Source organism: Mauremys mutica, chromosome 1, assembly GCF_020497125.1.
Source record: "Mauremys mutica isolate MM-2020 ecotype Southern chromosome 1, ASM2049712v1, whole genome shotgun sequence".
Taxonomy (NCBI): domain Eukaryota; kingdom Metazoa; phylum Chordata; order Testudines; family Geoemydidae; genus Mauremys; species Mauremys mutica.
Genome location: NC_059072.1, coordinates 57,315,881 through 57,333,190, shown reverse-complemented (window position 1 = coordinate 57,333,190; position 17,310 = coordinate 57,315,881). Strand labels below are relative to the sequence as shown.

General features: G+C 48.2%; 1 protein-coding gene across 1 annotated transcript in view; it reads left to right on the top strand.

The window, feature by feature from the left end:
- NELL2 (neural EGFL like 2) overlaps positions 1-17,310 on the top strand; it is a 230,561-nt gene that overhangs the window by 54,755 nt on the left and 158,496 nt on the right. The window contains exons 6-9 of the mRNA XM_044998981.1: positions 133-205; positions 387-469; positions 1,445-1,573; positions 9,348-9,450. Coding sequence (XP_044854916.1) covers positions 133-205; positions 387-469; positions 1,445-1,573; positions 9,348-9,450 — 388 coding nt within the window. The remainder of the gene's footprint in view (positions 1-132; positions 206-386; positions 470-1,444; positions 1,574-9,347; positions 9,451-17,310) is intronic.

Genomic DNA, 17,310 nt, shown 5'->3' with positions numbered 1-17,310 from the left:
AGTGGTTTTTTCATGCAGTTTTTCTGTGTGAGCTCTAAAAGTTTTATGTGGTGAACATTGCTGTGGAATATTATTTTGACAGGTAAAAATAATGCCAGCTCTTCTTTCTTTTCTATCTCCACTTGCACACAGGGCATAATGCAAGATGTGCAACTACTTGTCATGCCTCAAGGATTTATTTCTCAGTGCCCAGATCTTAATCGCAGTAAGTCTATAAGTTCTTACACCATAGAATCAAAGGTGTGCTTCTTGCTTCATTTTTGTCCTGCAAGCTCTCTTAAAACCTTGAGCTCCAATGTATTTGTTCTCAGCTGTGACTTGTATAGATTGAACCTATTGTATATACAATTTGACAAATGTAACAAATGTAGTGTTTGTAATTCCAGCCTGCCCAACTTGTAATGACTTCCATGGACTTGTACAGAAAATCATGGAGCTGCAGGACATTTTAGCCAAAACATCAGCTAAGGTAACAGTTACTTAGAGACATGGTGTGGGGCATAGGCTTCAATTCAGGTCTCTCTCAAAAAATACAGATGTTCCATTCAGAGAGCTTTCTTACATTTCAATATTTTCATGCAATTGCACATTTTCATAGTAAATACCATCAACATTCCTGAACAAGGGTTTATAAATATGCAAGCTGTATCTGTCAGACTAAGGATTTAGTAAAACTGGAATGAAACAGGTTACCATGTTTTAAGTGCTTGTTGCAGCAGGATTTTTTTGGTTTAAGACTTTTCTAAACCTGAGCTGTTCAAAGAACAGATTAAAAATAGGAAAGTACTGAGGCTGAGGACTTTCAAGCAGTAGCTACATCTACTATCTGATGATCATATAAAAAACATACCCAATTACCAATGGGCATACATCACCTTACATCATTATGTAAAAAAGGTCAGTGCTTTAAATGTCTGTAGCAGTGCTATTGACACACTGGTTTGATATTGGGTTCTGTAATGTTACACTGCATTGGTTTACAATATAGCACAAATTACTGAAATATCCTGGTTCAAGTGCAGGAATAAGTGTTATACATGTAAAATGTGAGCTTTACTTGCAATTAACAAGAACTCTTGCCTCCCCATCTCTCAAGTACATGTGTTCTGCACATGATCTGATAATTACCTGCAAGTAGTTTGGGTATTTCAAAATGGATGCTTCACAGAGATAAGCCACTTGCCCTACTCACATCAGTAGTCCCATGATGTCATTGGGTAAAGTAAGCGGCAGCATGTCTCAGCTTCCAAGTTTTCTGCTCTAATGGCTGAACACTTAATCATTTAATATTTCACAATAACCATTTAGTCATCATCTGACTGCATTTTCACACATGTACTTTTTCACTCTGAAATCCTGGATGGTAGATGGCAGTTAGATCATTATTTAGTTATATGGAAACTGTTTACCAATGTAATAACCCATCTTTGTGAAATGTGTACAGCTGTCCCGAGCTGAGCAGAGGATGACAAAATTGGATCAGTGCTATTGTGAAAGGACCTGCACCATGAAGGGCACCACCTACAGAGAATTTGAATCCTGGACAGATGGCTGTAAGAACTGCACTTGCATGGTATGGCTACAATTTGAGTAGAGACTCAGGGACCCTGATGTCCTCTTTACCTACACCAGTGGTTCCCAAACCTGTTCCACCACTTGAGCAGGGAAAGCCCCTGACGGGCCGGGCCGTGTACCTGTCACGTCTGCAAGTTCAGCCGATCGCGGCTCCCAGTGGCCACGATTTGCTGCTCCAGGCCAATGGGAGCTGCTGGAAGCGGCGGCCAGTACGTCCCTCGGCCTGCGCCACTTCCAGCAGCTCCCATTGGCCTGGAGCAGCAAACCGCAGCCACTGGGAGCCATGATCGGCCGAACCTACAGAACCACTGATCTACACTTTTAATGAGAATATAATGATGAAACTTTCACAGTTATTCTTCGAGTGTTTGCTCATATCAATTCCAATTAGGTGTGTGCGTGCCGCGTGCACGGCCGTCAGAGAATTTTTAGCCTAGCAACACCCAGTGGGTCGGCTGTGGAGCTCCCAAGAGTGGCACCTTCATGGTGCTCGATATATACCCCAGCCGACCCAGTGCCTCCTCAGTTCCTTCTTACCGCCCGTGATGGTCATTGGAATTGTGGAGTCCTGCTTCGCTGCTCTCCATTCTCCCTAGCATAGTTTACAGTTAATAGTTAATAGTTCACAGTTAATAGTTAATAGTTATAGTTGTTGATAGTTATAGTTCGTATTAGTGGGGTGGGGGTGTTTCCCCTCCTTCCCGATTTTTCTCTTGGGCTCATGCCCAAGGCTCCGGATGTAAGCCCTGTGGTTCCTGCTCTAAGCCCATGCCAATGGGCGACCCCCATGACTCTTGCCTGAAGTGTCTGGGGGAGTCTTATCAAGCAGACCAGTTTCGTCGCCGGACTAAGAAGGAGCGGGACTTTCATTTAAAACAGCTCCTCATGGAGGCGGTCCTTAGCTCTCAGCCTCCTGCAGCATGCCAAGATCCGGCACTGAGCGCCTCGGTGCGCAGAGCCCCGGCAGCACCAGTAGAAGCTACACCGTGGTTGGACTCTGACCGAGACCCGCGGCACCGACGCTACCCGGCACTGCAACCGACATCATCGGCCCGGCAACGCTCCCATTCTCCTGGCCAGAAGTGGCACCAGAAGCTGAAAAGGGTGGCCTGCCTCTTCAGAGACCAGCCTCTCTGGAACCGCCTGTGGAGACGCGTCCTGCAGGGGAGCATCTAAGGGCACAGACTATGGCTTTGGCACCATTGACTCTGGCCCCAAGGGGACAGCTGTCGAGTCCAGTGCCTCTGGACTCCCCGACACGCAGCATGGTTGAGGTCCAGTTGCCATCCAGCCTGGATACCTGGCTGCATGGGATCTTATTGCCATGATGGCATCGGTATTCCCTCAGCCTCATGCCAAGGCACTGGTTCCTGTACGTGTGGCAGTGTCCCAGGGCAAGCCGGCCCTAATCCACCCACCGGCACTGTTGGTCAAGCCGCGGCACCACTCCCACTCTCGGCACTGCTCCCGCTCCCAACACCGCTCGCAGTCCTGACACCGCTCTCCTTCGTGGTGCCGATTGTACTCGCAGTACCGGTCGTACTTGCAGCACTGCTCCGACTTCCAGCACTGGTCTTGGCTGCGGCACAGATCTGCCTGCCGGTCGCTGTTGAGGAGCAGATCCTGGAGCTGACGCCATTCTCGGTGCTGGTCATCATCTCGGCCCAGCTCTAGATCCAGGCACCGTTCCAGGTCCCAGTACTGGTCCAGGTCCCGTCACCGTTCTCCATCATCACGGCACTGTTTGCCATCGCCTCGTCGATGCTACCTGGCGCAGATCCTCTTGGCACCACCATGACCCTCACATTCCACTTCTCGTTCTTCACGATTGGAGGCGGGGTTGCGTTTCTCCAAACGCCACCATTTGGACCATAGCCGCCTAGAGTCAGGGGCTGGGCATTGGCAGGCACAGGAGCAAGGTCCCGTTCAAGGGCCCACTCAGTGGCCGTTCTGGATGCCCTGGGCATGCCATCAGGCCCAGGGTGCTGTGTCTGGGTCTTCTCGATCAGCCCTGTCCGAGCCATGAGTGCCAGAAGCTACCGCAGTCGGCCCACCCAAGGAGGCAGGAGACCATGGCAGCTTCTCTCCCTGCTACAGGACCTCCTCCAACACCGGTTCCTGGTTCAGGTCCTGAGGTGGCTGGCACAGGACAGCTGGGCCCAGCTCCACAAGAGGCCCTAGATGACCCTCTTCCCCCTGTGACCTTCCTCCTCCTCACCCGACAAGGTGGTGGCAGGCGCTACAGTCTTGGGTCCGCTTCAGATAGACCTCCGTGCCCACCAGGACCTCCTGTGCAGGGTGGTGTGGAATATGAACCTGCAGGCGGAGGAGGTGGTAGAGGTGGAGGACCCCCCCATCTGGATATTCTGTCCATGGAGGCTCCATCAAGGGTGGTCCTACCCCTTATTCGGACCATCTAAACCACCGCCAGAACAATCTATCAGACACCTGCGTCCATTCCCCCAACTGCTAAGGGAGTAGATCGGAAATACTTTGTCCCCTCAAAGGGGTATGATTATCTGTTCACCCACCCACAGCCCTGTTCACTCATGGTGGCATCAGTGAACGAAAGAGACCGGCACGGCCAGCAGGCCCCAGCACCCAAATCGAAGGATGCCAAGTACCGTGATTTGTTTGGACACAAAGTTTACTCCTCAGGGAGACTTCAGCTCAGGATTGCTAATCAGCAGGTGCTCCTGAGCCATTACAATTTTAACTCCTGGAACTCCATTCTGAAGTTTAAGGAGTTAGTACCTCCTGAGTCCAGAGAGGAGTTTGGGGCTTTGGCAGAAGAGGGCAAAATAGTGGCACAGACCTCTCTGCAGGTCTCGCTGGATGCTGCAGACTCTGCTGCATGTAGTTTGTCCTCAGGGATTGCGATGAGGCATATCTCCTGGCTGCAAGCCTCCGGTCTGCCACCAGAATTTCAGCAAACACTACAGGATCTCCCCTTTGATGGAGAGGGCCTATTTTTGGAAAAAACAGATTTAAGGCTACAAAACCTTGAGGACTCAAGGGCGATAATGAAGTCCCTGGGCATGTACACACCAGCTACCCAGTGGAAACCCTTCAAGCCTCAGCAGTCACAACAACGCTCGTATCCTCCTCAAGGCAGGATTTCTATAGGTGGCAGGGATGTAATGGCAGGAGGAAGCCCTCCAACCCCCCATCAGGACAAGGCCAGGGCCCGACCAAGTCTTTGTCTGGCTCAAAACAGGCCTTTTGAAGGGACGCCAGAGGACGGCATACCAGACCTTGTTCAGGATCCTGCCCCACCTTTCTTGAATCGTTTATCCCATTTCCACCATGCTTGATCTCAGATAACCATAGACCACTGGGTCCTCCGCATGGTGGAAGTGGGATACTCTCTCCAATTTTCTTCCTCTCTGCCCTCCCACTCTCCTTCCCTGTCCCTCTTCAGGGACCCTTCTCACGAGCAACTCCTTATTCAGGAGGTTCAGATGCTCCTCGCCATGGGGGCAATCGAGGCAGTTCCAAGGGAGCTAAGGGGCAGGAGGTTTTACTCCCGGTATTTCCTAATCCCCAAGGCAAAGGGCGGGCTTTGGCCCATTCTGGACCTACGCGGACTCAACAAGTTCATGGTAAAGTTGAAGTTCCGCATGGTCTTCATGAGCACCATTATACCTTCCCTGGATCCTGGAGACTGGTATGCCGCCTTTGACATGAAGGATGCGTATTTCCACATAGCGATTCATCCAGCGCACAGACGCTTCCTCCACTTTGTGGTCAACTGCGAACACTGTCAGTTCACGGCCCTTCCCTTTGGTCTCTCTACGTTCCCCCAAGTGTTCACCAAATGTATGGCGGTCATGACGGCCTTCCTTGGTTGACGGCGGGTGCAGGTATACCCTTACCTTGATGACTGGCTTATCCGGGGACACACCATAGAACAAGTGCAGTCCCACCTTCGCTTGGTCATGGACACATTTAGTTGGCTAGGCCTCCTTCTCAACATGGCAATGTTGACACTAGAACCGACCCAGAGAATAGAATTCATTGGGACAGTTCTGGACTCCATGCAGGCACGAGCCCTCCTGCCAGATGCTTGTTTCCAGGCTATAGTGGCCCTCGTCTGGAGCCTTCAGAGCTTCCCAACCTTGTTGGCAAGAAGTTGCTTGAGTCTTCTCAGCCACATGGCTTCCTGCACATATGTAACCAGGCACACCAGACTTAGACTCCGCCCATTACAAGCCTGGCTGGCATCAGTCTATTGCCCAGGTTGAGACAACCTGAACTTGGTTGTCACCATCCCGGAGCGGGTCCTGGCCTCTCTCCGCTGGTGGCTAGATCCCCGGGCGGTCTGTGAAGGAGTCCCTTTTCACAGCCCACAGCCCTCCTTGTCCCTGGTCACAGATGCGTCAGCCCTGGGAAGGGGCGCCCACCTTGGGGACATTCAGACGCTGGGCCTATGGCCCCCGTCCATGCTCTCCCTTCATATCAACATCCGGGAGCTAATGGCGGAATACCTGGCCTGTCAAGTCTTCCAGGAGCGACTGCAGGGTTTCTGTGTGATGGTCCTCACAGACAACACCATGGCCATGTTCTACATTAACAAGCAAGGGGGGACCCATTCCTCCCCCCTCTGTCTGGAGGCTGTTCAACTGTGGGAATTCTGCATAGCCCACTCCATTCACCTGGTGGCGTTCTTTCTACTCGGGGCCCAGAACACACTGGCGGACCACCTGAGCAGGTCTGTCTGCTCCCACGAGTGGTCGCTACGACCAGATGTCATCCACCCCATCTTCCGAAGGTGGGGGTTTCCCCAGGTTGGCCTATTTGCCTCCCTCAGCAATCGGAAATGCCCGGCTTTCTGCTCCCTCCAAGGCCTCTCCCTGGGCTCTCTCACAGATGCTTTCCTGCTCCCGTGGACGAGTCGACTGTTTTACGCCCCCATTCCCCCTTGTGCACAGGGTCTTGCTCAAAGTGCGCAGGGACAGGGTGTGAGTGATTTGGTGTGGCCCAGACAGTATTGGTACACCACGCTATTCGAGCTCACTGTGGATGCTCCAGTCCCATTGCCTCTTCTTCCAGACCTGATTACTCAGGATCACGGTCGCCTCTGCCATCCCGACCTACGGTCTCTCCACCTCACGGCATGTATGCTGTGTGGCTAAACCCTTCAGAACTTCTCTCTTTGGAATCTGTACAGCAAGTACTATTGGGCAGCAGGAAGCCCTCTACTTGGGCCACATATACAGCTAAGTGGAGGCGGTTTTCATGCTGGTGCACTCAGCGCAACACCCCCCCTCTCCAGGCGTCCGTGCCTGTCATTTTAGAGTATCTCCTGGACCTAAAACAGCAGGGCCTGGCGGCATCTTCTGTCAGAGTTCACCTGGCAGCCATCTCGGCTTTTCACCCGGGTGCGAATGGCTGCTCTGTCTTTGCCAATCCCATGGTTGGCAGGTTCCTCAAGGGCCTGGACCATCTCTACCCACAAGTTCGACAGCCAGTTCCCACATGGTACCTCAATCTGACCCTCTCCAGACTCATGGGGCCGCCATTCGAGCCGCTGGCCACCTGCTCCCTTCTCTACCTCTCCAGGAAAACTGATTTCCTTGTTGCTATGACGTCGGCGCTGTGTGTCTCCGAGCTGAGAGCCCTTACCTCGGAACCACCTTACATGATCTTCCATAAAGATAAGGTGCAGCTTCGACCTCACCTGGCCTTTCTTTCCAAGGTGGTATCAGCCTTCCATATCAGCCAGGACATTTTTCTTCTGTTTTTTTATCCAAAACTGCATGCCAGTCACCAGGAGCAGCGGCTGCACTCCATCTATGTCTGTAGGACCCTTGCCTTCTACATTAAGCGTACGAAGCAGTTCAGGAAGACGACCCAGCTCTTCGTTGCAGTGGTGGACTGGATGAAGGGCCTCCCCATCTCCTCTCAACAGATCTCTTCATGGATCACATCCTGCATCCGTGCTTGCTATGATCTGGACAGTGTACCGCCCCCGCCCCTCACTGCTCACTCCACAAGGTCCCAGACCTCGTTGTCGGAGATCTGCAGGGCAGCGACTTGGTCTTCGGTGCATATTTTCGCTTCACACTACACCATTGTCCAGCACACAGCTTTTGGTACAGCAGTACTTCAGTCCACATTGCTTCACGCCGACCCCACCGCCTAGGTAAGACTTGGGAGTTACCAAATTGGAATCAATATGAGCATTCACTCGAAGAAGAAAAAACTATTACTCACCTTTGTAACTGTTGTTCTTTGAGATGTGTTGCTCATATCCATTCCAAACCCGCCCCCCTTCCTCTCTGTTGGAGTAGCCGGCAAGAAGGAACTGAGGAGGGGCTGGGTCGGCTGGGGTATATATCGAGCGCCATGAAGGCATCACTCCAGGGGGCTCCACAGCCAATCCACTGGGTGTTGCTATGGTAAAAATTCTCTGATGGCCGTGCATGTGGCACGCACACACCTAATTGGAATGGATATGAGTAACACATCTCGAAGAACAGTTACAAAGGTGAGTAACTGTTTTTTCTCAAGGTGGCAACAATCAAGTGCTAGCAAACCTGCTTTTGTAAAGAACCACAGTGTATTAAAAATGTTTTATATTTTTTTTTTCAGCAGGATCAGCATATGTAGTTTTGCCCCATTTTTCTTGCATGCCTAGGAGGATGCTAGGTAAAGTAAGAACTGTATTGGAAGCAATATGCTTACCCCATCAAGTTTTCTCCAAGTATTGTATTACAGACTGTTTTTCTGGATAATTAATTCCCTGGTTCTTTCGTATACTATAAATATAGTGTTGTTCTTAGCAGATGATTTAATGGATCCCTTGTTCCTGATTCCATTAAGTCTTCTTTGGTTACATCTAGATCAACATGTAATAAAATGTAAAATGTCAGTGCTGTATGCATGTCCTATTATACCACAAATAAAAAAGGGTTTGTTTTAAGGTGGATGGAAGATCCCCTCAGGTACCAACATTCCAGAATTAATTGCATGTATCTTTGCAAGTACCAGATTATAATGTCTTGGTTAATGCACATCCATTTTAAAACATTCATTAAATGCCTGATCCAAAGCCCATTAGAAATCAATGGAAAGACTCCCATTGACTGCAGTGCACTTTGGAGTAGGCCCAAAAGCCCGAGATCGATGTGCTGCAGTCTTTAATACCTTCAACTGTTTTTCTTAGGCTTATTGTCTTTTTGTTCCACAAATTTCTGGGGAAAAAATTACCAGTTCAGTTTTTAACAGTTTGTTGTTAGGTAGTAGAAGTTGTAAGTAGAAGAAACTACCAGTAACAAACCTTGCCTGATATAGTCAGATAAAATGCCTGTGATTGAGATAAAGTGTTAAATACATGCTATGTTTTTGTCTCAGATTTTTCGTACAGCTATGATATTATTATCTTTTTAAAAATGAATTCAGTCTTTCATGTGAAAATTGTAAGGCACAGTATTGTTCTATGAGGCTTTTATACTTCACACTAATCTACCAATTTGCAATTGATTGGCAGAATGTCTATGCTCCAAATGATTTAAGATTTCTTTTTACCAAGCAAAACTATTTTCATCTTAATGAACACATCAGACTCATATAAAAAGCTTACTTGGAGTAATATATTTTTAAAGACTTAGGGTTGAATCTTTCTTTATAATAATAATTAAGAGAAACATTGTAAATATGACTTATTTTGGTATTGCTGAGGAGTTTTTCACATTTAAGAAACCGCTTGTAAATTCATGTATTTCGCAAAAACTTTATTTTACATTTAAACACCTTTTTTTTCTTCCCAGAATGGTACTGTGCAATGTGAAGCACTGATTTGCCCATTTTCTGATTGCCTACTGAATTCTGCTCCTGCATATGTGGATGGCAAGTGCTGTAAAGAATGCCAACGTAAGTTTTACTGTTTGGTCCTTCTTTCTGTCAAATAGTATATTTTGAAATCTGAAAGGAAGATGTATGTACCTTTCAATAGAGATGTCACTCAATAGAGCTGGTTGCAAAATGGTTTGTTTGGGACCTTTTGTGGAAAATTTCAGCTTTGTTGGAAAACAGCAAATTTTCTAGCTACTGAAATTTTTTCAGTTTTCAGCCAAAAAATGTTGGTTTTGGAGGTTTCAATTTTCTGGCAAAAAATAAAAATATTTTTAAAAAAAGCAGACATTTTCTCTGAACATTTTCATTTAAACAAAAATCTTATTTTCCATTAAAAAGAAAGTTAACAAAAATTGTGTCAACAAGCCTTAGTCACCACTATTCCCATCTTTGAATGCAGTTTTATTTGATTGGTTGGCTGGCTAGACATCCAGATACATCAAGTCATAGAGATTAAGGCCAGAAGGGACCGCCAGATCAGTCTGACCTCCCATATATCACAGGCCTCCAGTACCACCTGGCACGCACATACTAAACCCAGCAATGGAAATCAGACCAATGTAAATGAGACCCACAGAAGACTAGATTATTATGGGCCACAGACAGAGAATAGGACGGACTGAGGTGCACCTGTGCCCAAGGCCCTCCAGGGAAATGATTAAATGAGACGTACCCAGATAATCCTGGCAAGTGACCTGCACCCACATTCTATGAGGAAGGTGAACCCCCGCTCCCCCCAGCGTCACAGCCAATCTGACCTGGGGGAAAATTCCCTCCTGACCCCACATATGACGATAGTTAGACCCTGAGCATGTGAGCAAGAACCAGTCAGCCGAGCACCTGAGAGAAAAAATGTTCAGAATACTTGTGCCTTGAACTCGTTTTTCAGCTCTATTCCATTCTAGAAGAATATACTTCCAAAATAACATTACAGCATTGGAAATAGTGATCTGCTTTATGGCTCTTGTTCTGCAATTAAGGAAACAGTAGACAGTGGCTTAAACAACCACCCAAGAGACCAGAAAAAAATCGGTAGCTTGAGGTGTTCTTTCACAAAAGGTCATACAAAAATCTACGGGATACTGCATGGGGATAATTTAAAGTGATCACTTAAGATAGAGGTTTGCCTGTGGTTTCACTGTATTTTGGGGATGATTGCAGTCAGGATTGTGGAGGGGAATTTTTAAGTTAATCAAATCCGTGGGAGGTCTGATATAGTACTTGAGGTTGATTATGTTCTGTGGTGGACACATATACAGTATTTAGTTATACTAAGCAATGGCAGAACCTTTTCTTAAGCTCCTGTATATTAAACTGTGCATGTATTTCTTTGTACTAGAATTTTTGAGGTGGTCCTGTATGTTTCACTGGTACCCTACAGTTGTGTGTAATTTTTTCTTACCCAGTGTGCAAGAATTCACAGCTAATTAGAATGACTTGTTGTAAGGAAAATTCAAGAAGACATTTTGTACTCCATTGATCTTACTCCCACAGTTCATTTATATTTAATTTTGTTAGAAGTTACACAAAGACCATCCCATTTTATGAAGCCTTATTACCTTATTCTAGTAGATTAAATCTAATTGAGAGGAAATTGGAATTCAAATATACTTTTTTTACCAGCAACATAGAATTTCTGTGAGGAATAGATGGCTCAGGGAATTGATAATAGGATATGAGATTCGTCAACTCTAAATCAGTATTTCAAATTTTGCCCATGTTGATAGAGACTGAGGGTATGTCTACACTACAAGACTATTTCGAATCAACTTAATTCGAATTTGTGGAATCGACCTTATGAAGTCGAAGTTGTGTATCCACACTAAATACACTAGTTCGACTGTGTGAGTCCACAGTAACGGGGCCAGCGTAGACTTTGGAAGCGGTGCACTGTGGGAAGCTATCCCACAGTTCCCGCACTCCCCGTTGCCCATTGGAATTCTGGGATTTCCCCCCAATGCCTGCTGGGGGAAAAATGTGTCGAGGGTGGTTTTGGGTAACTGTCATCATTGAACCGTCAATCACGGCCTCCCTCCCTCCCTCCCTCCCTCCCTGAAAGCGCCTGCGGGCAATCTGTTCGTGCACTTTTCTGCTCAGTGACAGCGCGGGCGCCACAGCACTTTGAGCACGGATCCCGCTGCAGTTATGGCCGTTGTCAACTCCTCGCACCTTATTGTCCACCTCTTCCACAGTCAGCTGCTGAGAAATAGGGCTACTTTTCAATGGTGCTGCGTGCACTGGTGGACCATGGGGGACGTTTTACCATCATCAACGTCAGGTGGCCAGGCAAAGTTCATGACGTGTGTGTTTTCAGGAACTGTGGTCTGTTTAGACGCCTGCAGGAAGGTAGTTTCTTCCCGGACCACAAAATAAGTCTTGGGGATGTGCAGATGCCTATAATGATCGTCGGGGACCCAGCCTACCCGCTAATGCCCTGGCTCGTGAAGCTCTGTGCAGGCGCCTTGCACAGCGACAAGGAACTCTTCAAGTACCAGCGAGCAGTGAGCAGCGTGACCTGTGACTGTTCAGTTTCTTTACAGAGAAGCTGAACCTGCCCCTGTTTCTTTACCAAGTGACTGTTGACTATCATCTGCAGTTACATACCCCGCCCACCCCGCTTCCCCAACTTCCAACACACGTTTAAAAATAAAATACATGTTCCACTCTAACTTTACAAAGGTTTCTTTATTGATGACTTTGCGTTACAGGGTTGAAACTGGGACACGGACTGTGCTGGGTAGGGTGTGCAGTGATGTAAAGACCGCCTGTAAACTCGAGGAATGACATGCTCCTGCTCCCAGAGCGGTCTGCAGTGCCGGACTGGATGTTTCAACGGAGCCTGCCATCCCTCCTTTTTGGGACTCTGTGTGCGGGGGCTATGTGGCCTTTTGGCGGGGGAGGACGGATACAGATTCTTCTGCTGCGTGGCTCTGTGGTCCAGGACAGGGACCGTTGCATGAGATCTGTAACCCCCCACCCCCGCTACAAAGTCACGTACCCCCCCACCCACACAGAACCTGCAAACCACCTCCCATACTGACCAGGGTGCGTACTGACTGCAGTGTGTGTGTGACCTGCTGCTGATCCTGCCCCCATGTCTGTACCCTGGTAAAGGTGATTGTCCTGTCAAATTACCAACCCCCTTCCCCCCCTTCAAACACAGTCTCCTCTAAAAGAACATGACGGAAACAGTAATTAACAGAAAAGTATTTTTTATTATCAACTAGACAGTTAGGGGATGAAACTGGGATGGGGGCTTGGGTGAGGCGGGAAGGAAAGGACTTCTCAAAATTTAGGGTATGAGAGCTTTTCGGTACTTGAGCACTCTGCTGGGGTGCAGTGATAGTTTACACGGCCTCTGGCGCCCCTCCTTCTGGTTATTTTGGGTGAGGGGGGTATGGGACTTTGTGGCGGGGGAGGGCGGTTGCAGATACACTGCAGGGGGGCTCTGTCCTCCTGCCTGAGGTCCTGCAGAACATGCACAAGGCGCAGGAGCATGTCCGTTTGCTCCCTCATTAGTCCAGGCAGCGTTTGAGTCACCTGCTTGTCTTCCTCACGCCACCTCTCCTCCCGTTCGCTGTGTGAGCGCTGGTACAGAGAGAGGGTCTCCCTCCACTGGCTCTGCTGGTCCGCCTCGTCTCGGGAGCACCCCATAAGTTCAGCGAACATCTCGTCCTGTGTCTTTTTCTTTCGCCGCCTAATCTTTGCCAGCCTCTGTGAGGGGGATGCTGTGGCAGGTCTGGAGACAGTCGAAGCTGTGTGATGGGAAAAAGGGAGTGAATTCCTTGCAAAGATAAATTTTTGCAAACAATGAATACAGTCTAGTCTGTCTCTGTGAATTCTGGGTTGAGATCCCAGTGCCTGATGGGGCAAAAACCATTTTCGCGGGTGGTTCTGGGTAAATGTCGTCAGTCATCCCTTCCTCCGGGAAAGCTACAGCAGACAATCATTTCAAGCCCGTTTTCCCTGGATTGCCCTGGCAGACGCCACAGCGTGGAAACCATGGAGCCTGTTTTGCCTTTTGTGCCTGTCACCGTATGTGTACTAGATGCCACTGACAGAGGCGGTCCAGCAGCGCTACACAGCAGCATGCTTTTGCTTTTGCATGACAGCAGAGATGGTTACCAGCCATACTGTACCATCTACCATACCATAAATTGGTAATAAGATGGGCATGGTTACCAGTCCTTTTGCACTGCACCATTTGCTGCTGTCATAAGTGCCCCTGGCTGCTCTTAGCCAGGGGCGCAAAAGCCAAAATTGGGAATGACTCCCTGAGTCAATCCCTCCTTTTTGGTATCTAAAAATAGAATCAGTCCTGCCTAGAATATGGGCAAGTGTACTAGAGAACCACTGTATCAGAGAACCAGAGAGCACAGCTGCTCTGTGTCAGATCCTGCATAGATTATGAGCTATATGCTATTCACAGGGGGTGCTCCTGCAACAGCCCCACCTGTTCATTCCATTCTTCCCCAGCCTTCCTGGGCTACCATAGCATTGTCCCCCCACTTGTGTGATGAAGTAATAAAGAATGCAGGAATAAGACACAGTTACTTGTTAGTGAGAAATGAGTGGAAGGCAGCCTCCAGTTGCTATGATAGTCCAGATAGGACATTAAGGAGTGTGGAGGAGAGGAGCCCAGCATCCTGCTGCTAGTCCAGGGGCAATTGAATCTTTTCTTTACACATGAAGGGTGGGGGCTCAGCCCCCTGTTGCTATGATGACGATGGTTATCAGCCATACGCCCTTGATCGACCTAACAGATGCTAGTCAGCATGGTTACCAGTCCTTTTGCACTGCCCCATGTGCCAATAGGCTGATGATGACGATGGATATCAGTCTTATTGTACCATCAGCCATCCATAGCGTGGGGGGAGCAAGGATGTTGGTGTTGAGTGCTGCACCATCGCGTCTATCTGCAGCATTCAGTAAAGATAGGGTGACATGTAAAAGAGTCAAGAGAGGATTGTTTTCCCTTTCACTTCTGGGGGTGGGTGGGGGGCTGCGTAAATTGCCGAGCTATGCCCTGACCCACCACGGACACTGTTTTTGACCCTAGAAGCATTTGGAGCTCAGCCAAGAATGCAAATGCTTTTCGGAGACAGCAGGAACTGTGGGATACCTTGCGTCCTCAGTCCCCCCTCCCTCCATGAGCGTCCATTTGATTCTTTGGCTTTCCGTTACGCTCGTCACGCAGCAGTGTGCTGAGTCTCTGCTATGCCGTCCTTCCAGAGATTTTTTAAAAATACTTTGGACCAGGCGTAACATTACAGTAATTCCCCTAATTAGATGCAGGAGTCTCCGAGCGAGATCACCCTGAGGACGGTCACTGAAGGAGATAGAGAGCGCATGCTGCGTGAAAGCCAGCACAAACCAGGGCCCTATGCAGCCGTGCTCGGGGAGCCAATGCTCCCTGAGTACCTCATGAAAGCCTCGCGCGGAAAAGTGTGCTACCACGGAGCACCCAATAAGGCAGCTCTCCCCAGGAACCTCCTGCGGAGGCTTTTCGATTACCTCCAGGAGAGCTTCGTGGAGATCTCCCAGGAGGATTTCTGTTCTATCCCCATATATAGAGAGACCTCCTTTTCACATACTTCAGATTCCTGTTATATTAAGAATAAAAGTTTACATGGTTAAAGCACTTACCGACTGCTCCTTCCCCTGATTCAGGATCCGGGTTAATGGCCGGGGACGGTTGGTAGGGGATCTCCGTGACGGTGATGAAGAGATCCTGGCTGTCGGGGAAACCAGCGTTGTAAGCGCTGTCGCCTGCCTCGTCCTCCACAAACCCTTCCTCATCTTCCCCGTCCGCGAACATCGCCAAGGAACTGGCCGTCGACACTGTCCCATCGTCAGAGTCCATGGTCACTGGTGGGGCAGTGGTGGCAGGCTCCGTAGCGTCCGTTTGCCGCTTTGATTTTTTGGTAGCCTTGTCTGGGGTCCTTGATTTTCACACGGCGCTGTGTTGCATCCCGGCTGTATCCTCTGTCTCTCATGGCTTTGGAGACCTTCTCGTAGGTCTTTGCATTCCGTTTTTTGGAGCGCAGCTCCGAAAGCACAGACTCCTCGCCCCACACACCGATCAGATCCAAGAGTTCCCGGTCAGTCTATGCTGGGTCCCTCTTTCTATTCAGAGATTACATGAACTCCTCTGCTGGAGAGCTCTGCATCGCTGCCGGTGCTGCTGAGCTCGCCCCGATGTCCAACCACGAAATGAGATTCTAACTGTCCAGACAGGAAAAGGAATTCAAATTTTCCCGGGACTTTTCCTGTGTGGCTGGTCAGAGCATCCAAGCTCGGACTGCTGTCCAGAGCGTCAACAGAGTGGTGCAGTGTGGGATAGCTGCCGGAGCTACTAAGTTCGATTTGCATCCACACCTAGCCTAATTCGACATAGCCATGTCGAATTTAGCGCTACTCCCCTCGTCGGGGTGGAGTACCGAATTCGAACTAAAGAGCCCTCTAAGTCGAATTAAATGGCTTCCTGGTGTGGACGGGTGCGTGGTTAATTCGAATTAACGCTGCTAAATTCGAATTAAAGTCCTAGTGTAGACCAGGCCCGAGAGACATTTGAAATCCATTTGGTCAGCTACAGTATGTGAAATGAGTTGTTGATCTCCTATGGACAAGTGTCCACATCACAATTGGTATTTTTGTTGGCAGGCTCAGCAGAGAGGGCAAGAGCTGTATGGGCATGGTGAACAATGAGCCTATCTTACAGAAAATGGGACCTTTTGGTCATGGGTGAAATGCTTGGTATCACAATATGATGAAGCTGCACCATCATTACCTTTTTGTGTGTATTTAATGTAACAGATGACTTCAGTTTCCTGTGCTGTTAATCCAGCGCCTCTTGCACCATTAATTCAGTTGTTCAGTCAGTGTGTCATCCAAATACACACACATATGCAATTTCTAATAAAGTAGTGGAAATAAATGAACAGAGCATAAAACGATCCTTTATTTCATCTTGGTTTTTAAAGTTAATAATTCATTTTTCAATTTATTTCATGAAAGGCAGAAATGTAGACTCAGGGGATATGAACATATAACTATAGGTTCCATTTTGTTTGCTGTATTCTCATTTTCATTTTTTAAAATTCCTTTTTATTAATTAATCTGTATTTATTATTAAGTTGATAATCTTCATCAAGAGAAATTTTCACATGTACAGGGAAAAGTAAAGTAACGTTAACACTTACATTGCTTTATGAAACAGTACCACAAGAAAACTGATATCATGGAACTTACTGTATGTCAAAGTTGGACGAAATCCTGAGCTTAGTTTGTGACTCTAATCATCATAAGACTGAACAAGCCAGAGTGCCAGAGGTCAGACTGTTCCTGGTGATGGTAAACCCCAGGGAATGGGGAGGGAGGGTAAAGGACACATATGGAATATGTATTTGCTTCACAGGTATGTTTGTGGAGTTGCTTGTGGTGTTGGCACACTCATGCAAATGCTAAGTAGACTGTGTCACTGTTTCTTTCCTGCACCTTCAACTCATGCCTGGAGGTTACTGAAGCTCTGGTGCCCTGTAGTCACTGTGCTTGGTCACGTGGTGGTGGGAAGGGCAAGAGTGGAGTGCTTTTGTTTTATTTTGATGGGGGAGTGGAGCAGGGCATCTATGGCAGCCTTGCCTCCCATTCTGTCACACACCAGGCAGAGTTCTTCCATCCACTACTTCATTAGCATAGCTTTTCATATCTTGTGACCTACTGGAACCGTACAAGGGGTGTGAGCAGGTGCCAGGATCTGGCTTAATGCTACCTGGCATATGTGAAATCTGGAAATGTACAGGATTTAAGATGGCAGGCTGCTAAGTGTTTTATAGGTTTGTGAACTATTTCAGTGACTCTAGTGGGGAATCTGATGGA